General features: G+C 40.5%; 1 protein-coding gene across 3 annotated transcripts in view; it reads right to left on the reverse strand.

Moving 5' to 3' along the window:
- Window positions 1-313: 313 nt before the first annotated feature.
- Window positions 314-24,704, reverse strand: part of LOC119745280 (rho GTPase-activating protein 21-like) — a 35,569-nt gene continuing 11,178 nt past the window's right edge. For 2 of the 3 annotated variants that reach the window (XM_038221522.1, XM_038221524.1), the window contains 13 exons: window positions 20,214-20,379; window positions 14,798-14,984; window positions 12,113-14,313; window positions 11,477-11,608; window positions 9,138-9,294; window positions 8,796-9,000; window positions 7,587-7,808; window positions 7,322-7,390; window positions 6,811-7,128; window positions 6,359-6,514; window positions 5,438-5,686; window positions 4,815-5,064; window positions 314-4,388 (listed from right to left, as the gene is read on the reverse strand). In XM_038221522.1, the coding sequence (XP_038077450.1) occupies window positions 2,482-4,388; window positions 4,815-5,064; window positions 5,438-5,686; window positions 6,359-6,514; window positions 6,811-7,128; window positions 7,322-7,390; window positions 7,587-7,808; window positions 8,796-9,000; window positions 9,138-9,294; window positions 11,477-11,608; window positions 12,113-14,313; window positions 14,798-14,984; window positions 20,214-20,379 (6,219 nt within the window). In that variant the 3' untranslated portion in view covers window positions 314-2,481. The remainder of the gene's footprint in view (window positions 4,389-4,814; window positions 5,065-5,437; window positions 5,687-6,358; window positions 6,515-6,810; window positions 7,129-7,321; window positions 7,391-7,586; window positions 7,809-8,795; window positions 9,001-9,137; window positions 9,295-11,476; window positions 11,609-12,112; window positions 14,314-14,797; window positions 14,985-20,213; window positions 20,380-24,704) is intronic. The other variant, XM_038221523.1, reaches the window with a different exon arrangement.

The following is a 24,704-nucleotide window of genomic DNA, read 5'->3' on the forward strand; positions in this document are numbered from 1 at the left end:
TATCTTTTATTCCAAAATAAAAAGCTTATTTGTGTTTTATATTTCTATATATTTTTGACCTATATTTATGTCTAATGTAAATTCTTGTTTTAAATATTCTTTTCACTGTTTTTGTGCACATTGGAAAAATGCATTTCGGTTTTAAAGTATTTTTTTAATTGTGGTGAAATAAAATAATTGAATTGAAATATTATTTTATATTGTATTGAGAATTGGGGAGGGGTGATGGGGTTAATGGGGGGGGGTTCAACCTGCTAATTAACATACAGTTTTTGTCATGGATACTAAATGAAAATGAGTATGACACTGTTAATTTCTCATGGTAAACAAAACATAAAAACTTTGTTCCTGTATTGGTTTATTCAACTATATTGGGTTTTTTCTCATACAAATCCATATATATTAAACTTCAAAGCAATTTGACAGCACAGTTCTCTATACACTCACGTTTAAGAACGAGAATCTCACCACTTCTGTTTGTCCCCTAAATTTATAGTTCTTTTTGTTTTTGTTTTGTTCTGAAGGAGACATAAAACTAAGTTTCTAAGATAATTTATTAAAACAAATTTAAAACAAATAAAAAACAAATAAAAAAGAAATAAAAACATGTTTACATCAATGTTGCATCACTTTACGAATCGAAATATTACAATGGGAAAACTTGAAATTGCTACTTGTGTGTGCTGCTTTTATGATCAATGCGTTAATTTCATAGCAAATCTTAATACCATCTTTCATTGCATTAAATATGATAACTGTTGTTCAATTAAAATACAATGTATGAATTTACAAGGTGTAAAATAACAAAACAAAACCGATTCCTTCTTAGCATGATTATCTTATTTCAGATTCTGCACCACTTTCAACAAATACATGATTTTCTTTTGGTTTTATATTTCTTCATAATTACCTGGTGAAGTCTCTGAATATATTCAAATTACTGACTGCAGCAAACTTCATGTATCATTATTGGTATTACTGAAAAGATAACAGCATTGTTCGTCTAAAGCTTTTGGAGTTTTAAAGTTTTCCATGTTTCAGTTTGTTCCATTTGAAGTCGAAACCGAAAGCACTTATTGGCTGCTCGACAGCCACTCAGTTGTTTACAAAATGATAAGAATATTTGATCTTTTCTTCAATGGTTGGCCTTAGACGAACAATAAAGAAAAGTGCAAAACCAGCTGCCATTTTCTGCAGTCTACGTTCTCAAATGGGTAAATGGAAAAAATGAATTATTTTTTCGAGTTTTGGGGTTAAAAAAGCTTCATCCAAGGTTACACTAATGTTTGCACCACATATACATCACTTGTCCTGCTAGGTCTTGAGGTGTTTTATTTTAAATATGAGTCTGACTTGGTTTATTCAGCCCAAGCATTTCCATTTTGGTCCACTTGACAAATCTAATTATTCACATGTTTGTAATAGCATTGGTAGAGTGAACAAGATAATTTGGAGTTGACAGGGAATACTTCTGGATAAAGATTATCTAATGGAGCTTAATATCCCATGAACAAATACTGCTTTTACCATGGAGCTATAAAAAAGAGGTTTGAATACTGCACAGTTCTTGAGAGGATGCAGGAGGGTTCCTTGATAAAACAAATGCCATGTAGGTTGGTGATGGGCGATAGGCAGACATACACATCATGTTATACAAATTGTTTTAATTTAAACGTGTCAAGGTTATTATTTCATGAAACTTTGTATGTCAAGGTGACGTAGTATACTGGGGGAATATTACATGCACCAGTACATGTACACATGAACACATAGATAAAACTTATCATTCACTTTGTTAAAACTGGTTTATGCCATCACATACTGGACCTAAATGCAAATGTAGTAGAAAATTATACCTCAAACATGTGCTCTACAAATAATTTTTTAAAAAAACATGCAGAGAATGTCCATTTGTTCACTGCCTCACTTGCATTCATGCAATACAAGACCACCAATAATGATCAACAGCTACTTTGGCTAAGCTTTCAATACCAAATTGTTAACAGCATAATTGCATAAATTGTGCCCTCATGGGTCATAGTATGCTAGTCAAAAATCGTAATAATCTGAATAGTGTAACACATCTCTCAATGTTTTGTGTGTGCTAAAGCAAAATACACTTAATGTCTATATACACACTGTACATGCTCCTACTTGTATTTATGTTACAGATAAAATACTTTCCAATATTACTTGGTTTACGAGTATAAATTTCTTTTTGACTATTTACATGCTCCTCAAACCATTTTTCGTAACAGAATTGATATCATGTGTTTGCATTCCTGCATGCCATTATCTACAAAGATGATACACAAAAACACAAAGCTGTAACTGGGAACAACAATGATTCTGAAGAAACGATAAGAAAGCATTGTTAAGAAATACATGTGCACCAAACAAAACAAAGGTTTTACAATCAACATTTTTACCCACACTGTGCACGGAAGTGAAAAGTCTCAACAGTGTGTTTGCTTTTTTTTTTTAGACGTAGCTGAATTTCTGAGGATGGCCATCTTTTCGGGTGGGAAGGCTCAACTTTGCACCATCTAAATTTGTTGAGCTTTTTGGTTTGGCCAGAGGGGCATTTGACGAAGATGCAGACATGGCGACCGAGGCAAGAAGATTAGGGCTACTGTTTGTCCGGACACGCTCACTGTCCATCCAAGATTTCATATTCTGTGGTTGGGAATCCTTGGAAGGTTTTCCGAAGGGTTTGAGTCTGTCAAATGCACTAATTTTGCGAGGTGGCTCGTTCGCCTTGTTCAGATTATACTCCATAATTTTCCTGTATTCTGGTGCATCCCTGCCACCACCTACTGTATGCCTTCTCCGTCGGTTCTCACGATGCTGTTCTTTGATTGACATAGTGTCTTTTGCTGCTGCTGCATGAGGGCGCTGTTTACCTACACTGGTCTTCCTCTTGGGCGTTGACTCCTGTGCTGAATTAGTCTTTACTGCTGGGGGAGGTTCTGACGATGGGGTCCTATTTGCTGGCACGTTCTCGCTCGGTGTACGACCTTTCTTCTCAAGAGTAAGTGTTACCTCAAAGCGACTTGTCTTACGAGGTGTCCTAACCCCTCGGGTTGGTGAAGATGTTGTTGAGGTGGGGGTAGAGAAGGATTGTTTCACTGGCTCCTCATTCTGAGGTGCGATGGACAGTTCGTTGAAACGCGACGTTAAGGAGACAGGCTGAGCGCTGCTTGAAGCGCCCCCTGTTGGTGTTCTGTTGGGTATTTGTTTCAGATTTCTCATGTATGTTCCACTACCAGTCCGGACTCGATAAGCGTCTTTGTCTTCAGGCCTTTGGTACGGCGTCGCTACATACACCCCATCTTTTGGTCGCCGATCATTGTATGCAGTTTTTGAGGACGCAGCACTTTTTTCTGATAATCTATCATCTTCACTTTCTTGATGCACCACCTGCTGCAAGCGTTCATCAAACGTGGCCTTCATAGCCTGAACAAAATCACTCTCACTCTCTGATGCAGACTCCCTGATCTCCAGTCTGGTGTTGAACACCGGGTCTGATCGTGCAGTATGCAGCGTATTGTTGTTATTAGAAGATGCCGTAGAAAAACCTGACATCATAGAGTCTGTGTCAACAGATCGACCTGGCCGCCTATCACTACTGCCTGGTTTGTCCTCTCGATGTCCTTGTGATGTAAAGTCAGCGATTTTGTTGGACACAGCCGATATCTCACGCAGATAATCCCTTGGGCGGTATAACTCTTCTACATTGGTAGCCTCCTCCTTCTCATAGTCACGGACAGCTTTCTGATGTTCTCTCTCAATCCGTTCCCTTTCCCTAGCAAATTCTGATTTCCAGTCTCTATCTGATGTCAGGACTGCCTTCCTACCACCTCCTTGAGGCTTAAGAGGTCTTGCAACAGCTCCTTGGACTGATGTGGATGCCTTGTTGCTGGTGTCCGAAGATCCAGACAGTGATCGTCCACGGGAACCAAACTGATTATAGAATCCTCTGGGTGGATGAAGCTGCTGGCGTGCAGCCGCATACGTTGGTGCGTTGGCAAGTCTCTCTGAATCATACACGTTTGTCCCGGTTTCCAGGTTGGTCTCCACGGAGCTCTGCGAGTCTCTCCTCAACGTCACCTTCACTGCACTCCGCTGTTGGGCTCCCCCAAGGTTCGACAGTTCCTCATCATCTCCTGCCTTGTCTGTAGTCTGGTTCCTAATGGCGCGTACTTTGACTTCGGTCTCTGCACCCTTGCTAGGGAATCCATACTCCGTCCCATCACTCTCTTCAGGACTGGGCAGGGATTTCTTGGCAGAACGACCCTTGAGTTTGCGGTTTGCAGCTGAGATGACTGATGACATGAGTTCCATGGCGTTGATGTCTTTGCCTTTGGACGAATCGCTTCCCGACTCACCTGTGTGCAAGAACAAAATTAATGAACAAATGTAACCTCCAATGACAATTTAATCCTTTCAGTGTAACAGCTAGTGTATTTCACTGAAGTGAAACAACATTGGATGGGAGCAGAGGCTAATTGAATAAAACTGCTGAGCATGCTGAATATGGCTTAGCATGCTGAATATGGCTTAGCATGCTGAACAAAAACCATCCAACAACCAGTTAAATGCGATATCATATTTGGTCTAGTAAACCTGTTTTTGCTAAAATAAAATGTTCTGTGCTTCATCAAATGTATATGATTCAGTGTATTGCAAGTTTTATAGCTCGCTAAGTTTTAATGCATATTTTAAAGGTAATCCCAGTCTTTCTTCTATAGTTATATTTTGAAGATAAATAAACATTGTGAATTTGACGAACAAGTAAACTTGATTTTACTGACCAGACTGATCATCTTTGCGTGCCTTGGAGAGCAGCTCGCTAGCATCTGATGACATCAACTCAGCCTCGGGGATTGCATCACTGGGTACAGCTTGCTGGCTCTCCACATCATCACTAAAGAACCATTCACAATGCTGGATGATACTCTCAATGATACAGCACTGATCCGACATGTCTGTCACCATGGTTACCATGCTGTTGTCGCCTGAACGGATTAGAGTCGGCCCAAAGACGATGGCCAGATTACGAACCTTTCAGATAAAGGTTAATAAGAGAGACAATTTAGAAAGTGATGAAAGAATGCACGGTGAAAAAAAAAGGAACACTGTTCCAATCTCAGAAGTAAAAAAAGGGATTGATAAAAACTGTAGAACCATTCTTTGTTCTGGACTCACTGACAGATGACGTATCGACAGACAAACTTGATTCTTGATAATTACTCCTTCAAGCAGTCAGCAATAAATGATATGGTGAGATTTTTCCGGGTGATATATTTATTCCAATTGTGTGATGCAATGATTAATGATTGGATGATTTATCAATTCTCCCTTCAATTTCACATTGAACCCCCCCCCCTAATGCAATGGAAATGTGTGACAAATTCTTTAAACAAAATTAAGTCACCTCCATTTTGTTGATATCTGAGTTCTGAGACACCAGACGTAGATGACTGGCCAGGCATTTGAATGTCTCATAGTGATGGTCTGGTAGGTTATGGATCTGACGTCTTAAGGCCCACATCCTCTCAGCTGGATCCTTGCTACGATTGGCTGCAATAAAGTCCTTGTACTGATCCCTGGGAACCAAGGGATTAGGTAGCTTGCGGCAGAACATCTTAAGAAGACTGCTAACCACGTTGACATCATGCCATCGCTGTGAAAACAAATAAATAATTTGATTATAACCCATAAATTCCTGTACTGCCCAAAACCGCCTCGCCTTTTACTCCCTGTACTGCCCCAAACAGACCTGCCTGTTACTCCCTGTACTGCCCCAAACCACCCTCGCCTGTTACTCCCTGTACTGCCCCAAATGGCCCTGCCTGTTACTCCCTGTACTGCTCCAGATGGCCCTGCCTGTTACTCCCTGTACTGCCCCAAATGGCCCTGCCTGTTACTCCCTGTACTGCTCCAGATGGCCCTGCCTGTTACTCACTGTACTGCCCCAAATGGCCCTGCCTGTTACTCCCTGTACTGCCCCAAACCACCCTCGCCTGTTACTCCCTGTACTGCCCCAAACCACCCTCGCCTGTTACTCCCTGTACTGCCCCAAATGGCCCTGCCTGTTACTCACTGTACTGCCCCAAATAGCCCTGCCTGTTACTCACTGTACTGCCCCAAATGGCCCTCCCTGTATCACTCCAAACTGCCTGAGCACTTCATGATTTTTTGGGTCCATCAGGGAATAATACAATGATATCCAATGTAGTACATGTTCTAATGAGTTAATTTCAATGCAAGGGTTTTGCCCTTCATCGATGTTATAAATCTTTTAAAGAAAAAAAAACAAAAAAACAAAAAAAACAGAGGAGTACAAGACACTGACACTGTCTCCAAAGTTGGCTTCCTCAGGCCCAGCCTTCAGGTCTTCCTGTAGGTAGGACACACCAGCCGTGTTGCCTGGTACCCTGTAGATACCAACGGTGTCCAGACCAAGGTCCTCAATGATGTTACAGCAGATGTCAAGAAACATAGGAACAAACTGTGGGAATTGGAGGAGGGGAGCAAAGATGTAAACATATTACAATGAATAGAATACTTGGAAAACAAAAAAGTTTAAACTGCATAATTGAATGCACACAAAATGGGGTGCCATAGTTCTCATGAGAAAAAACACGCATAAGATTGGTTACACGACAGAAAGTTGTGCCAACTTGGCCTTAACTTACATCAGTATTTGAATTGTTCCCATTAAAGGATGCAGTTTTGAAATAAAGTAATAAACAGACATTAGACTTTGACTGTTTTCACCACAAGAATGGAGCTAAGGTGTAGTACCTCGTTAGTATCTGACGGTGTACATTTCTCAAGTAGCACGCCAAAAGTCAAACTCTTCAACTCCTCTGCTGTTGGCTGCCCCCACACCGTGGCACTAGCCCCGCCCCCTTTCTTCTTCATCTTATGTTTCATCTTTCCTGCCAGGCCCGTAGATTGCTTCTTAGCTGGCTGAGGTGGCTGCAGGGCTGGTGAGGGGCTGCGACTGCCTTTCTTACGGCTGTTGGGTGGAGACAGGACGTTCTTGGAAGTCGACTGGCTGCCTGAGCCAGAATCATGATGCTGTGTCTTGCGCATGATGATGTCGGCACTCACGATGTCCTGCGAAGCAAGGGTTACAATTTGGTGATTTAAAATGAGGTTTTGCCAGAAGAAAACGCAACACCTCCATTAGAAATATGCAGTAAATGACCACCCTCTTTAAACGTGACCATAATAAACACCTATGAATGAAACACTGGTAACAGGATTTTTTCTGCCGTCAATCTTGGTTATACCGTAATTGCATACTTACATCGCCACCAGGCGTCAGGTTGGCTTGGATGGCTGTGATCCATGCAAGCATTGTTTTGGTGTCGCTAACCTGTGAAAAAAATATGAAAATATATGAAAAAAAAGCACCATTATAGTCACAATGATTAACCTTGCCTATCTGTTGCAAATTAATAAACAGGGAATGTGGAACTATAACAGATAACTGCCCTTCCCATGCCTTCACAGCCAGGCTACATTGCTCCATCCACAGATGTACAGAGTCAGTAAAAAAACCTGGACCTTACCTGTATCAGGTACTCAGACCCTGTACTGGTGCTCAAGCGGAATACATTCTTCTTCTTAGTGTAGTCATAGGCAATGTCCACCATGGAGGCTTTGATGCTGATTGGGTGATCATCTGAGGAGGTGGAGGGACCAGCGCTGGTATCCCGTCTCTCCTTCAAGAGATACATAGTCTTAGTCTTGAGCAACATCCAGACTGGCTTCCAGGAACGATCACTGGCACGCTGTCAAAGCAACAAGCATGGGATCAGACGAACATTTACAAACGATGTAAGAACCAGTTTCCATTATATGTGTACACAAGGAATTTATGCATGTTTAGATAGCAATGGTTTATTTCGGCACTACATCATTTGTTCTGTACATTTAAACCATTGCTATGATGTCACACTATTGTTAAAAGTGTGGATTCGGAACTACGAATCTGTTACGCTGGTCACCAAGTGTGGATATGGAACGAAGAATCTTTAGTAAAGTGTGGATTCGGAATTACGAATCCACACTTTGAACATGTCAGACAATTGTTCTCCATGAGCATTAACAGGACCGTATGCGTGAAACTTTTCCTTCCGAAATTACCAATGCATCTTTACTGTCAGATTCTCAGCCGTCACTGCAAAACCTACTTCGAGTCAGAAAGAAATCATCGTCTGAACTATCCATATGTCGACGGAAGAAGCCGGGAAAAATGTTGCAACCCGACACCACTTTTTTCTTCATATATCATCTCAATGAAGGTCATTCATTGCAAAAATGATGATAAGACATGAATCTGGGACTGAGAAATATTTCCAATTGGTTTTTTTCTTCTCTTGACTCTCCATAGACTTTGTACACAATCGCGGAAGTGGCGTCAGGTTGCAACATTTTTCCCAAGTCTTTTCATCTCCACTCACTGTTAATGCCAATACTTCATTTGACGCAATGGTTTAAGTCGAAAAATACACTCGCAAGTGTGGATTCTTAATTTACGAATTACGGGTACCCAATTGACAAAAAAACATGGGTACTCGAGTACCCCTCAAAGAAACCCAATGTAACCGAAGTTGGTTACGGGTACCTGATCACATATTCTGGAAACAGTTTTTAACATCAGCATTCAGGTACTCGGCCGGGTGCCCCATTGTTGATGATAGTAACCGTTCCAAATGCACAACCCTACAACAGAACCATTCTACAATGTCACAAACTCCCATTCTATGTCTCCATACCTTCCACTCTTTCTGTTCCACCTTGATATTAGCTGGCCCCTCCTTAGTAATCTCAGGATCCTCACCACCCTGTGCACCTGTTCCTTGATTGCTGCTACCTGCTGATGGCTTGTGCATGGCCTCTGTAATGATTGGTGTTCCCTCCCCAAACATATGCTTTAGTTTGTTGATGCTAGGGTTGCGTCTTGGTGTGGCATTCCTTCGTCTGTTAAAAAAAAAAAAAGGTTTATCAGCCTGATTCTTGTTTATGGCCTGTAATGTGTCTTAACCTTTGATTCCTCAGTGTTTGACTATTCTTACAAATGGTGGCACTTTGAGGTTGTGATGGTATCAACTACTTACAATACAACCGGACTACTGCCCTCGCCTCCATGAGCAGACATAGATGATATGCTCGTGGTATCGGCTACCGATGATGCATCTTTAGTTCCTTCTTCATCGTCATCACTCAAGGTAGCACGTAAGTAAGATGTCCTCCTTACAAGGCGCTGCCTGGTACCTATGCAGGGACAAAGACAATTGTTGTGGAATAAAAATATTTGACTTGATATGAACATCTTAAGTATGATCATGGTGATAATGAGCAAGTTTGGTCAAGATCCTAGTTGATCACAGCTTGACAAACATCCATCAAGACAACTTCAGTTCAGGATGGTTGTATTAGTCATGTACAGCACAGACCCAAGCCCATGAGGTTCCATGATGACATCTGACTGAAGTGTACTCGGAATTCATCAAACTTTTAGAGTACCAAAGTGTGACATCATTTAGAACCAGAAGTGTAGTACAAACAAATGGAATACGCGCGCATGTTGGTTCACGGCTTGAATCACATGCTATAATGTCTTTTACACAAATTTTGTGCGCGTGATGTATTCACTTCGGTACTCTACTGTGCTAGCACAAGATAATTCAATAATACATGTATTAGTTAACCAATGGCCCTTGACTGAACTTGCTCATGGTTGATGAGGATGTCGATGTTGACAGTGATGATGAAGTCAGACAACAAAAATAAAGAGGATAAAAATATCACAAATATGATGATGAAGAAGACAACATTAATGATAATACTGATTATGACTATTAGATAAAGACAATGACAATAAAAATGGTTACCGGTACATGGTGACATGATGATGATGACAACAATGATGAGGATAATGATAATAAAAATAACAAATGTAATGATGGTAAAGAAAAAGTCAAGAAAGTAACTGAAGTTACATGAATTATATTCATTGTGAGAAAGCTAATTAATTCAGGATTCATTACCAGCCATGGTTAAGGTTAGTGAAATGTTGCACCAGACATTCCAATTAAAGACAATTACTAAAAACAACGACAATATCAATTTCAATAAGGCCTGATAAATTGAACTTATTTTCCTGAAGTACACTTGGCAAACATCATGAGCGGGGTGATTTGTACTGGTATTTAAAATGTAATGTTAAGAAATTAAAAGCTTAATCTTATGTATATAAAGGAAATAAAGAATGTATGAAATGCTTGAAATGCCTGTTGGTGTGACCGTTATTTTAGTTTGCGTGGAAACTAATCACAACATGTTTAATACACAACAAAACACACGCATAAAATACCGGTACAAACAAACACACGTGTCAGATATTAAGCACATACCGGGGGCTAAGCATATTGGCACAAGTTATTATGTGCCGGAAAAAAATGTACTGGTACTGGTACCAGTACAAGTAATCTGCTGTGGCATCTTTTCAATAAAGGTATTTAAATTTCCATCATGATGTATAATATGCAGATTATAAAAAGAAAAGTATTTCCTGGTATCATGGCTGTCATTAACTCCTAATTCCCTTGCAATTTCTGTTTCCTATTTTCCTCCAAACTTCAGCCCCCCACGTATGGGTAGACTAACAGTGTCTGAGCTGTTCTTTCCAACATCCAATCCAATAACACTAACCCAGTACTACCGGTATCTTAACAACAGAAAGCAACACATTGTTGCATACTGTGGCATTTAGCAGTCAACTCATGTCCCCATGCTCCCAGCAGGGTAACTGCCCATAACGGTAGGTCCAACTTCCAAGGCAATACAACAGAATGCACTGAACTTTGCAATTTGTTGCATTTGGCATGGTTCTTACTGTATATCAGCCAAGTTGCATTTTGTTGCATTTGGCATGGTCCTTATATCAGCCAAGTTGCATGTTGTTGCATTTAACATGGTTCTTATATCAGCCAAGTTGCATTTTGTTGCATTTGGCAGGGTGCCTAAAGAAAACCCGTTGGGGTTAGGGTTAAGTTTCAGTGTACACGTAATGGTACCCTGTACATGTACCGGTACATGTAGTTCTAACAACAAAACCCTGGGTTTTTGGAAAATTAACCAATCCCCACTGAAAAAAATGCAGTTACACTGTACTTCAAATGAATGTCAGAGCATTATAACAACAAAAAGGGTTGGTTAACTTGCAATTCCACGAATCATTTTGCTACAATGTAATATCATAGAGCTGTAGCTCTGTGGTAATATACTGTACATTTATTTTGTTATAAAAGAATGAACTGCAAAATTAATAAGTTGAATCAAAATAATTAATCAGCAAAAGGAATATAATTTAATGGCAAATTATGGTTAACTTGCACTAGATTAAATTGAACGCCTTTTTTGGCGTTGATATTGAAAATGTCGCGATTCAAACCTTCATCAATGGATTGGTGCCGCCTACTGGTATATGGAATATTGTCAAGTGGTGGTGCATACATTCCTTTACGATTACCACGGTAACCAGCTTCTGAGCACGCTCGGGGACGACGAATCACCAACGATAACACTGTACATGTACATATACACACATTATGTGCATGCAAACGTCAATCACAAGTCTATGAATTTCAACACAGTTGATTTTCCATCAGAAATGCAGCGAATGGATTATTCCCACATTTTAATTATAACAAATCTTGAGGGAACAAAATCTATTTATGTTTTACAATGTACTTTCACTATTGTCGAATCATGAAATGCTATCCTGTCAGTCAATGTGTAGTTCCACACATTTTCATCAGTGCAACATTTTCAGTTAAAAAACTTTAAATTGAATCTATTTTGATTAAAAGTCCAGTGCAAACGTAGTCCAAGAACAACGAAAAAAGACAACAAACACCACCAATTTAAATGCTTACTGGTGTTACATCAGCCCCTAAATTACAGCTTAACAGCAAACATTCACTGTTTACTTTCAAGCTGGCACATCTGACACACATACCACATACGCAAACATAGCTACATGTAGATACATCTAGAAGAATGCGAGTGAAACCAATCATGAACTGACCTGGTGGGTAATCATCATCCACACTGCATCCATCACTTATACTACTGGCCGTAGATTCCTTCCTACTACTAGCCAATGAGACAGCTCCATCACTGGTCAAGCTATCCACGGACATATCATCTGTTGTCTGCCGACGTGCTGACCGGAACCAAGTTGCTGAGCGTTGGCTGGAGCGATCATAGCTCTTACTTCGATGACGCTCGTACATCTTGCGCTCATGTTGACGTTCCCTCTCCATGTTACGCTCGCGTACCCTCCCTCGGCTACTATCACGCTTGGGGACTGGAGGCTTTTCCCGTCCCCCGCCTGGAAGGGGTACATGAGCCGTGGTCCGGTACCTAGAGGAGGCAAGGTTAGGAGGTGGAGGATCTGGGTTGTTGTGGGGATTATTCTTCCCTCTCCTCCAGGACATACCATCCACTGTATCTGTAGAGGAACCCTGTATCGATTTCTTGTGCCAGTAACTAATCCTGTCCTGGACCCTGGTAGGAGAGAGTGGCTCCTCTTCTGTATTCATATCACTGTTTATTGGTGAGGCATTGTCCTCAGTTCCCTCAGATACATTCGTTGTTTTAACAGTACCGTCCAAATCAATTATTTTCACTGTGTTTATAGACGAGGGTGTCCTATATTTTACCTCATCTGATGATGATATCTGCCTGCCAGGATAACCATTGTTGTCTTGGACAAGTTGCTCCTGGCTGCTAGCAAAGCGTTGCACAGGTTCTGAGATGTACAACTCCCGTGTCTCAGCCTGTCTGGCTGGTTGATCTAATGGGTAACCAGCATGAATGTTTTTGTCTGGAAACTGTGAGTATCTTCTATCCGTTGGAGAGATGGGAGGTCGAGTGTCAGCTGAGGACACAGTGTTGCTTCGCATCGGCCTCCCATCAATGTATCGGATGCTATCTGCTGATTTAGATCCTGAGAGGGCAGATTCCTTCTTCTCATAACCTCTCCGATTACGCTGATGCCTTGCTTGTCTCATAAAGAGGTCCCTCATGTGAGGGTCTGTTGCAACCTCTTTGTAGCCTTGTACCTCAACGATATTCCTTGCGTTGAGGTCACTGGTTGTTGAGGATGTGCTTGATGTTTCTGTTTGCTTGGTCTTGTAGAAGCGTCTGGTGACAGTGTCCTGTCTGTTTACCTGGCTGTCACTCCCAAGCTTTGGATTGCCCATCACTTGGTCACCGGACCTCACTTCCCATTCAGTGCCATTTGCACCTGACAGGTGTAGATTGTCATATGATGATGACACCTGCCCCCCGTTACTGCTTCTCACATCATGATGCTCTGAAGCATAAGCCAAATTGTCCATGCTATTGCTCTGTCTGGGCACAGGTTTATTACTATTATGATCCCCTCTTCTTTGTCCCGTGAGGGTTATGTAATCGTTGGGTCCGGTCCCAGTCCTTAACCTCACCACTGGCCCTTGATCAAGAGATGCTGCCTTTTGATGTAAAATATGATGAGAGATTGCAGTGGTGTTGTCTATGTTGCTTCTCGCAAATTTGCCACTTGGTCTTGGTGGCAACTCATTCCCCCCTGTCCCTCTGCGCGCAATACTCTCAACTCTCTGAGTCTCAACCCTTTGACTCTGGGCCCGACTGTGTTGTCCAAAAATACTTGTTATCTTGAAAGTCCGCCCTGTTTTTTGTCCCGATACACTGCTGTCTGCAGAGGAGGTACTGGAAGCTACAGAGATTCCACTAGCTGGTCTGGAATGGTGATAGCCATACCTTGAGTCAACTACTTGTTTTGTTTGTCCTGAAAATCCTGTCCGTCCTGAATCCAAGTGGCCACCTGTTGTTGGTGTACTCCTGTTGTTGGAGTCCAGAGTGTCTCTTGAAGAGGTCCAACTGTCATAGACTGGGGTCGATGTCTTGATGGGCTTGGAACCAACTGACATAACCATTTCTGATTTGTGTCGAGGCTGGTGACTAAGAAGATCTGGCTCTGGACGCAAGATCACCGTGTCATGGCCCTCTTCTGTCTTATCCACAGGCAGGATGGGAGATGGGTATGGGGCCTGGTTGGAAGACGTTGGATCACTGATCCCACTTCTGCCACTAAAGTGGTGAGAGTCTGGTTCCGGTTGGGAAATAGGTAATCCATCTGCCGTCTTGTAGGCTGAGGTTGGGTAGGCTACTTGAAGAATGTCCTCCTCACGTGGTACAACAAGAAGTTTCAGGCAAGAATCACTGAAAAGGGAGAGAAGTGTAGAATAGAAATTTATGAACAAAATAAATCCCAATCGTTTACCCAACCCCCTAAAAAAGGACTTCATAATCCCTTTAATATAGCAGTCAATCAGCTGAGCACCCTTTCCAAACTTTTGTGGTTGCACATTTTTAAACTTCATTGCACGCTTTATCAATGTCTAAAATTCACCTTAGGCCACTTTAAAAAAAACAATCATATATGGTTGCTTGTCACCAGTCTATCAACAATTCACTAAAGAGCATACATTGTAAAAATCAAAGAAAAGATTGCTTTCCAAGTTCTTTTGGTAAGTTAAATCAAGTAGAGAACCAGTCAGTTTCATTATTCTCATTCTGGCTCATGACCTGTTTTGCTAAGCAAATTACTTCTGTGCTAAGCACAATTCTGAAAGGAAACTTTTCCCAGTCTCCTGCCTAGCCCCTTTAAAGCACACGTCATGACTCACATAACTGACAGCCTTACCTAGACTGAATCAGTCCAACCACCTGTGAGTAAGTCTTTCCTGTCACGCTTTCCCCGTTGACCGAGACGATGCGATCACCAGTAGACAGCCCCGCACTCTCTGCACTACCTTCTGGTTTGACATGCTTGACAAAGATGGTGTCCATTGGCTCCAAAGCCGTGATCTTAGGTCGCTTCTTGTTGTGATCTGTAAGCAATGGAGGATAAACAAATACAGTCAATCAGACTTTGGATTTTAGAAAAAGTTCATGGTTACAACTCCATCTTGTCATTTTTGGTGTGTAAGCAAAGGGGAAGGAAAAATACAGGGTTTTTTTAAAGGATTTTTTGTCAAGTTCTTTTGTGCTGTTTCTTGTTGTGGTCTGTAAGTAAGCAAATGTGATAAAAATATTGAAGTAAATTGTTTCTTTATAATTAGAAAAATTCATGCCTAACATTCAGAGTTCTTGAAATGAATTGCAAAGACAACCCCATATGCAGACATGCATTTTCTGCAAAGTTGTCCTTTCAGTCAAAATCAATCAAGAGACTAATTTAACAGTTAAGAGCTCCCAGCCTACATAGAGCAGGATAGACTGGCTGTGACTGAATGTTATTAACAATTTCCTTGAAAAGATGGATTCATGCAAAAGGATCTCAATAAAAAAAAATCAATTCTGAATAGATCTCTTTAAAATCTTGATATGATACCAACTGGTATTTTTGCTGGGTTATTCTGAATATATTTTTTAAAATGTTCAAAAAAAAAAATGCATGATAAGTATTTCACATGTGTATTGGTCATAAGGGCCAGTTCGTCTACAGCAAATTTTTCAACAAATAATTGGCATCAATCACTGCTGGGGAGGGTAACTGTTTATAGAACAGGTCGACTGTCATGTAAACATCTGGGTTAGTATTCATGGTCCGATCTGGACTCTTTCACATCACTGTAGCAAATGGCATCCAAACTACTCTTCAAATCAGGACGCTTTGTGTCTACAGGAATATTGAAGGAGTGCGCTGTTAATCATGGGAATCTTCACCAACTGTAAATCTTCACCAACTGTAGCAGAAAACTAGCATATTTCATGGGGTAGCAAGGAATTCTGGCTTGTGTGCATACCGTTCCATGTTCATAATCTCCTTTAATACTTTGTTTTTGTGCTCTCAGTGAAGTGTTGCACATCATGGTAATCATAAGAACAGGATACATGGTTGACAGATCAATCAGTGACATTTGGTCCAGGCCTAAACGATTTGAATTGTATGAAAGTTGGTATGCATGTAATTGCATTATTGAGGTATGATGGTAAATACTGTACCCTTTCCATGAATTCACCACAAGTCAACTAACTCAATATTGGATGAGAAGGACATCTTGTGTCATCTTCCTGGGAATTCTATCGCTGAAGGTAAATTTTAGAGTGTTTCTAGTGGCGTTTCTTTTTCAGTAAGGGCAACAGATTTGCCAAAAAAAGGTCAAATACTATTTCTCATGTTTGGTAAAAAAATCAAATTACAATGACGTGATGCGAGCATGATGCTGAGGAGTGCTACAGTAGCGTCTACATGTGAGAGTTATTAGCAGAGAAATGACCCATGGTAATTTCCTGCATTAGTAGAATCTTTTCCAGCCATGTCATAAACATGTCAAGAATCCGCCAAACACAGCTCACATGTGGATGTAGTTGAGGCAGGCTGGATTAGAAATACATTGGAATAACTTGAATATTTGGGTTGACAATTCTCGAGAGACAGCGATTGGTCATTGATGAGTCTGACATGTGACTTGACTGTCCTGCAGGCTGTATGCTCAAGACTAATTTGGCATGTCTGATGAAATATTAGCACAGGGTCCTTGGGTCAGGTTCATAAGATGCAATTTTAAATTCTATCCCATACACCCCAAGTAGGATGCAACGGATTCTTTGTGAACCACGCCCCCCAAAAAAAACCTTTTAAGACAAAAATAAAGCAATGTTTAAAAGTAATTCTGGCTGAGTTCCACACATACATATATGTACATGATCCTGTTCCTTCCTCAATCCCACAAAATCCTCAAACATGTCTGGTGGATGTGGTTCAAGGATCTTGGCGGGTTAGGTGTAGGCGTATCATTACATTGCTAAATGCCAACTGACTTTTCCTCAAGTCTGTCTGACTCTCGGTTTTTTTCATAGCAGAAGTCTGTCCCAGATGACAAGATTGATTGCACAGCTTATTCTGTTCACACACTGGGTGTGTGGACTGTGGACCTAGATCTCAAACATGAATCATGACTGTTGCTTAATGTTCAAGGTCAACCGTGGCATGGTGTCGTTGCATAAGAACATGTGTACATGTAGGTTATGTTCAGATGGAGGGCTATCTCTGGAATATAGGTAGCTCTGAAGCTACTGGTAGCTAAAGTGTAGCTCCACCCAAAATAGCTGTCATTGGAAGTTAACATAACTTAACTCCGCCTCTGGAACTAGCTCCAGAGCTACATACCCCCAATTCTAGCCCCCAAAAATTGTGGGGCTAGCTCTACTTTCAGCTTCCTCTTGGGTTATGAATTCTATCCGGGAACTGGAAACAGCTTTTCACATGTACCGGTACATGTACATGTACACGTACATCTACTCAGGAGAACCAATTCACAGTTTTTAGTTTTTCTAAAACTTAAATACAGAGAAAAATCATTTGGTACAAACTGTACTTTTGCCAATGGCATACATGTACAATGTATGCACAAAAAGAAAGCGAGTGCACGCATCATAATACAGAAGTTCTTTCCCACGCTAGGATTTCTGCAGAGCAAAGTATCTAATGATTGTCGAGATTAGTGATTGAGAATACAATGTAGCTGCAGAGCTTTAGCCCAATATTCATAAACTGATCAAGGTTTTAAGGGATAGTGCACTGTGATCCTTTAAGGCCATGAAACCTGTCAAAGAATTACTAGAATTCTGGTGGGAAAATACCTGAAAGGGCAAAGCCTCCACCAACAAGGAATACATTTAAGGTTGCGCTATCATATTTAATTGTAAATGTACAAAGTGATAAATTCTCAATGTTGGTCTGATGAAAACAAAGCTGTTTGTTAGAAGGCTTCATGCACATGTTATGTTATCACAATTTTTTCAGAGGGGGGGGGGGGATGGGTGGAGTTCCAAATAACAGACCATGAGTTGTAGGCAAGCAGCATAGAGCACAGAGCACAACGTTTCCGCAGGGATAAATCATGAAATATCTACCGGTATTATAACCTTTCTGCTGTGACTCATTCTCCCACCCATCAAAATGACAACAAACCAACGTTATGAAAGTCAACACCATTCACGCACTGCCAGTTATCACTTTTGGTTCTTCAAAAATATTTAAACTCACCCCACGCACACAGCCACAAACTTAATTGCCTGGTCAATTTATAGTTCAAGGTTGATTGGGTTTACACATGTGTATCCAACGTTGAGGGATATATTGCCCACAACAACAACACATTGTGATCCAACCGTTTCCTCCCCCATGATGTGTGTGCAGGGTTCCAAACTATTGAATCATTCGGGCTGAAAAGGGTACCGGTGTTTTGCAGAGCATCGGTTATGTACATCACAGTCATGGCTATATATTGTGTACCACGCATGGAATCATGGTTGATTGCATTCAAGAAATTTTATTCCCGTGAGCCATGCAGTGGACGAGAGAAATATGCTTTCCAGTGGTTTATTCTACATGACAAAATTCTTTGTCAATTATGACTTGATTCAGTTTGCTAAAAATGGCCACACGGAAAACCCACATGTTAATCTAAAAAACTCCTTAACTACATGTTCACATACAAAAATGAAAGTTGCACATTACACATATACCGGCACATGTACATGTAACATAAAACGTATGCGTGTACACCTATGTACGCAAAATGGGACTCTTTCCTATAAAACCGTGTAAAGCATGACAGAGTTATGTAAGACTTCCCACTCATCCATTTCTCTCTACTTCCCATTAAAAAAAATATACAGCCTCTTCAAAAGTGACATCTCAAAGCATGCCAGGTTAAACCAAACACCCATTAAGCCCTGTTAAAAGAGAAAAATCAACACAGCTAATCCAACAAACTGTTTACAAATTATATTCACTGGCAACAGTAAAAATAAATTATTCCAACTTAGTTCTCTGGGACAGTGGATAATGGGGCTTAAATCACCATTTATCATTGTGCCGGAGTGATTAAGGCCTTGTCAAGTGACACATCTACTGGTAAGGGTTGTTCTGTTTGTTGACATTCCTACCATCATGTTCTAGTAGAGGAACCATGCTGAGGTTTCAGAGTCTCAAGTGTTTGTGTTATGGCATGGGATTACTTTTCTTAGAAAATTTCTTTCAGGGAGAAGCTATCCACCAGGTGGTAAGGATAATATTTTTGGGCCTACACTTGTATGTACATTTTTTTTTTAAATACGCACATATTATGTTTTTTGAGAGACACAGTGTCACACGGAAGCGGTACAGAAATATCTACTGTACATGTACATGTAACTCAAACAACAATTTCACTATCCTGTCAAGAACTCAAGCGTTTGCACATACTATGTTACTGCTTTTTGTCTCAATTTAATGGTGTCACTTGACATCTGCAACCTCTACAGTCATGACTGAAACTAACTACATTATAAAAAAAAAAAGATTTCAAAAAAAATGAAGTATTAAATCATGGAAACTACATCACACAGTACAACATACTGGGTAAAACTCAATCTAGGGCATTAGTACGTCAGTGACTACATACTGTACAAATACAAGCACTTATTTCCTATTCTATTGCACGTACACCCTAGCTTTCACCTACCGGTACATGTTAGCAAGCAAACATTTCCTTTCAGTAGATCACTCTGTGAGGTTAGAATTTGGGGTCAGGGGGTCGTGTGAACAAGGAAGCACATATCATATTCACAGTAAGGGTAGAAGGCACTGACAGTGAGATCATGTGAACATACAGATTGGTGATGGAAACCTTCCAAAAAAAAAGAACAGACACTTGCAAAAACAACCGTGCAATCCAAATGAACAAGTGACTGAATACACGCACCAGTATACATGTACATGCATGTACATACAACAACATGTACATTGTACATGAACATAAAAACATGTACATCACAGAGGTTCGACACAAGAGAATTTTATCAACCTACATGTATGTGATCTTCAGGCCCCGTCCCTTAAATTTCTAAACCCTTTCAGACTCCTCCACCCCATCCACTATGCCCCCCCCCCAAACAAAACAATCCTACATGTACTTAAATATCTCTGCCACACCCTCCTGCCTGATCAGCTCAGCTATGGCTGATTCTGGGGGTTGACCATAAAATGTCGAAGGTTGAAGCTGAAGACCTCTCTACAACCCTCTGTCAACCAACCATCCTTTATGACCCTCCCCCATAATCCTTACCATCTCCGCTAGCCACACCCTCTTGCCTGCTCAGCTCGGCTACAGCTGATTCTGGTGGGTAGACAATGAAGTGTCGCAATGTGAAGCCGAAGCCCGCTGCATTGCGTTGGAGGGTCACTTTACGAGGCCCAGGCCAGGGCGATCGCGACTCCGACTTGTCAGAAGCCTGATGATGCAAATAAAATAGAAAGCAGAAATCTTAAATCAGCACTTCAAATACACTTACTTTATTTAACTTTTTCCATGCGACTGCACCACAATACATTGTTGGTAACCCCAGTAGACTGGTTCTTAAAAGTCATCTAATTTATTACATACATGAAGTGCATCTTATTGCGTGTAATTCCTGTATGACAGTGTACCGTACGTACATCACTCCAATAAGCTACCAGAAGTCTACCCTGTCATATTCCTGATACACGTGATGCAGGAATTAAATATTCACATGGTGGTTTTAATTTCACACTGATCCCACCGTGACACGATATTCCCCTTGGACGTATTTGTGGCTGATATCTTGCTCCTCCATGGTCCACTGGCAGTGACTGATTACGTGATAGGGTGACAATAAAAGCGTTTACCTTCACACAATATGGGTCAAGGGGGGCAGAGAGTCAGCAATTTATCAAAAAATTAAAACACCATTTAAGCAGAGTGTCCAAAGAGCAAAAAAAGACCTCAAACATCATGGGGAAAAACTTTTGACATGTGTGCAAAAGAATGGCTCTGCTGATGAACTCTGCACACTGTACATTTACTTGTGTGTACACTGAACTTTTGTGTGTGAAAATCTGACAGGTTTTGATACCTTTACTCTATGTATGTATAATGTAAAAGTAATGCTTAAACTTTTGTACAATTTTGTACAATTCACCATACACTAGGTACATCGCTGTTTGCGAGTTAGTCACGCCCCTTAGACAACCCTATGGAGTTTTTGTACACTAAATTTTGTTTGTCTCAGATTTTGCGCGTTCCGCGTCCATTTGTATGTACATACATGTAATTGGACAATATTTCACAAGCTGCATTGACGCGATTCTACCGCAATACATGTACATGTAGGTCAATTGTGTAAAGGAAACTCAAATCTTGGGTAACAGCTCTTGCCCAATGCAATTTGATAAATGATCATTAGGTGCTTTATACTCGCATTATTGTTTTCTCAGTAACAGCGCAACCTCTGGAGGACTTCAAGGAAAAATCTTGCATGGTTTCACTTAAATGTCCGTACAATCAAGACGATTAGTCCCTTTTGTTAACTTAAAACGATTTTGTACTACGTGTACATATAAGCGTGGTCAGACCAGTGAAAATACATGGCCATGGTCTATTCATACTGTAAGAATGGTAGGCAGTGAAGTCACAACCTTGAAAACCAGCAATTGAAATCACTGGGATTACAAGAATGAAACCAGATTGCAAAATGCAGTACGTCTACATATGTACTATGATCCATTCATGTAAAACTGTCTTTTTCTGAGCCATTTCACATTTTGTTTCTTTCTGCACACATGACCACATAAAGTCTGTTATTCTTCCTATTTATGTACATGTACAGTATGTAATTAAAATTGTAACTTTTAACAGCTTTTCAATCCTTTTTAAGCTGAAGTGGTCTGTCCCCACAAATTTAAATAGCCTTAAAAAGACTGGTCAAGAATATGACTTGTTTTAGCCAACACGTTGGTACCGGACATGAGTATGAAGGAATTTAACAAGATCAATGGCAGGATTAATACAGATTTGGCATTATAAAATTAAAAAGAAAGAACAACACTTCCTCTCCGTATTAATTTTTACTAACACAGTCATTTTAATTCCTGTGACACACGCCTTATAATAAGAAACCTTGCCTGTTAAATTTACATTTTAAAACAAAATTTGAGGAGGAAAGGCAGTGAAAAATAGGGTAATTGTAAAGCACTTTGAGATACAAAAATGTACGTTGACATGATGGAAAGCATATAAGCATTACAACTTATTTTCTTTTTTAGTGTGCAGACAGACTCAGCAAGTGTCCAACACTCAACAAAATAAGATTTGCCAACAAATAAGATGGCCTGGAATTCCTTACAATCCAAATCTTCTTATCCTCCCTCCTAAACTAACTTTAAATCCTCAAAAATAATAAGATTAGGTTTTATGGAATGTGATGTACGTGTGTACAGCGTTTAAAACCACTATTTCTTTACAGGGCATGAGGTACATGTAGTTTTGTTCTCTGAGAACAAAAAGTATAATGCAACACAAACTGTGCACAAGTTACAATTTTAGGGCTGCCAACTTTGAGTAAGAGCTGAGAGTGAGAATTTGGCGATGGAGCTCATGTAACTCTAATCCTGCTGAATCCAACAGGATCCAACTACATGTATATCATATACCCGATGGAGCCTGAACATTGGATTGAGCAGTAAACGGTTACACTCCTGATGCAAAATGCTGGATTCAGCAGGCAAGTGAACCGCATTATTAACGCTTGGAAGTTGGACTCTGTTGGATTTAGCAGACAACTGAAATATAGCACAGTGGATTGAGTAGGAAACTCCCATTAGACTCTGTTGGATTTAGCAGGGTTCCTGCCGGTACAAGGGGGTTAGGCTTCAGAAGTAATGCGAGCGCAAAGCCGGCCCTAATTTTGTAACAAAATGTTTAATACAATGTAATACAAGCATTTCCTGTGCTCCATGGATTCAAAGCTATGCTTGCCCAAACTGATTTTATTTTTGATAAAAATGCTTGTAAATGTGCATGATCTTGGGTGTTAAAAAATATGTAAAGCCTTTATAAAGGGAGAAGGTGTTCTTGTTGAAAGAGGCACTGCATTGTCCAAACATGTTCTGGGTGTGGAGAAATGGCTTCTACATGTATCAAACAAAAAAATACATTCTACATTTGAACATACCGGTACACTCTACCAACAGTACATGTAAATATATCACACCAATTTCAAATTCTTAGCAGGCATACTGAAAACAAATTTATACCTACTTCGTTTGTACAGTTTCTGCTCTTCTAATCTGAACCCCTAAACAATATTAATACAAAACTTGCCAAGGGTTTTTATTAACACAGAGTAGAATGTACAATATACCCAATACTCATTTCTTTCCCCAATTATTGTACACTTGCTTTCAACTCATTCCCAATGTGCCTGGCTCGCATTACCCACACTTCCTTCTTCAGAGTCAAACCTCTCTCAAAAAGAAACACAACAAAACCCAAATCCTGCAGCTAGTATCAGTTCCTCCCTACATTGATAGCCTCAGAAGTACTCAACAGTCAGAACTCCACGCTATAACAAAAATAGGATCCACTTCCCACAGATTTGACCTCAGCAGAGTACCGGTTTAGTTGCATGCAGAGATATCAGCATGAGGCACAATGATGATGCCATGCCTATGGAATGTAAACCAGTCAACACAGACAGGATGTGAAGTTCAATGTTATATCAATACTGTATATACCGACATGCATTTAACTCAATGATGTCACTATGCATTGTGTTTGTGGTATTACTATCATCAAATACCTTGAATTTAGTCATTGGGGTCAAGGGTTTTTGTTGACAACTCCACACATTGTCAAAAAAGTCAACAACTTCCGTAACATGTACCGGTACATGATGTTTGATTACAAGTTTGACGTCAAGACCTTACTTTTTTCTCTTTTGTTATATAATACAGTCATCAAACTATTGAGCCTATTAATAATCAAACTATGGTATGTACAGTACCGTGCCTGTGCCACTAGCAATCATACACACACATATTCATCGACAAAAGAAGTCAATATGACAAAGTAAAAGGTTAAACTATGGCCTGTGTTCCAATATCGCAGCCATTACCAAAACCGATCTTGTGGGCTCATTACATCTGACGTGAAATTAGCAGAAAATTAAAAATTAAAATCACTTTGAAATACATGTATGCATGTAGATTTACAATGAACACTATGTGGTCATTGCTTTTTGACTACATTCTATTAACATACCGGTACATTACAAGTGGACTACATGACACAGCTAGTAATGAGGCAGCTATTTTTAGCTGACAGTGGCTGCTCAGATGTCACCATCTCAGGAGCCTAGGGGGCTGACCCTGCCAAACGCTGCAGAGGAAAGCAGAGAGTAATACAGGAAGCGTTTAATCATAAAGCAGGGCACCGGTCACTCTATCCTAGACTGCATGGGTGATAGCTGGTCCCCGATGACTGAGGGGTTCATTCCCCCCCCCCCCTCCCCGGATTTGTGCTGGGTCAGGCTCCACGACGGTTACTGAGCATGTGATGTGAGGGGTAGACCTTGTAGAGGTGATGACAATTTTTGTCAGACACATGGGCACATACGGTATATGGGACAGATCAATCAAGATGCCTCAAAAAGACAGATCTCTTTACGAAACAGAGGACAGCGTATTTGCCTTGAAGAGCTTGGAAATTTGATAAAGTTCAAACTGGCCTTATTGCATGTGTACATGTGCATGTACACTG

The sequence above is a fragment of the Patiria miniata genome, unplaced genomic scaffold (genome assembly GCF_015706575.1).
Source record: "Patiria miniata isolate m_02_andy unplaced genomic scaffold, ASM1570657v1 HiC_scaffold_7, whole genome shotgun sequence".
NCBI classification, from domain to species: domain Eukaryota; kingdom Metazoa; phylum Echinodermata; class Asteroidea; order Valvatida; family Asterinidae; genus Patiria; species Patiria miniata.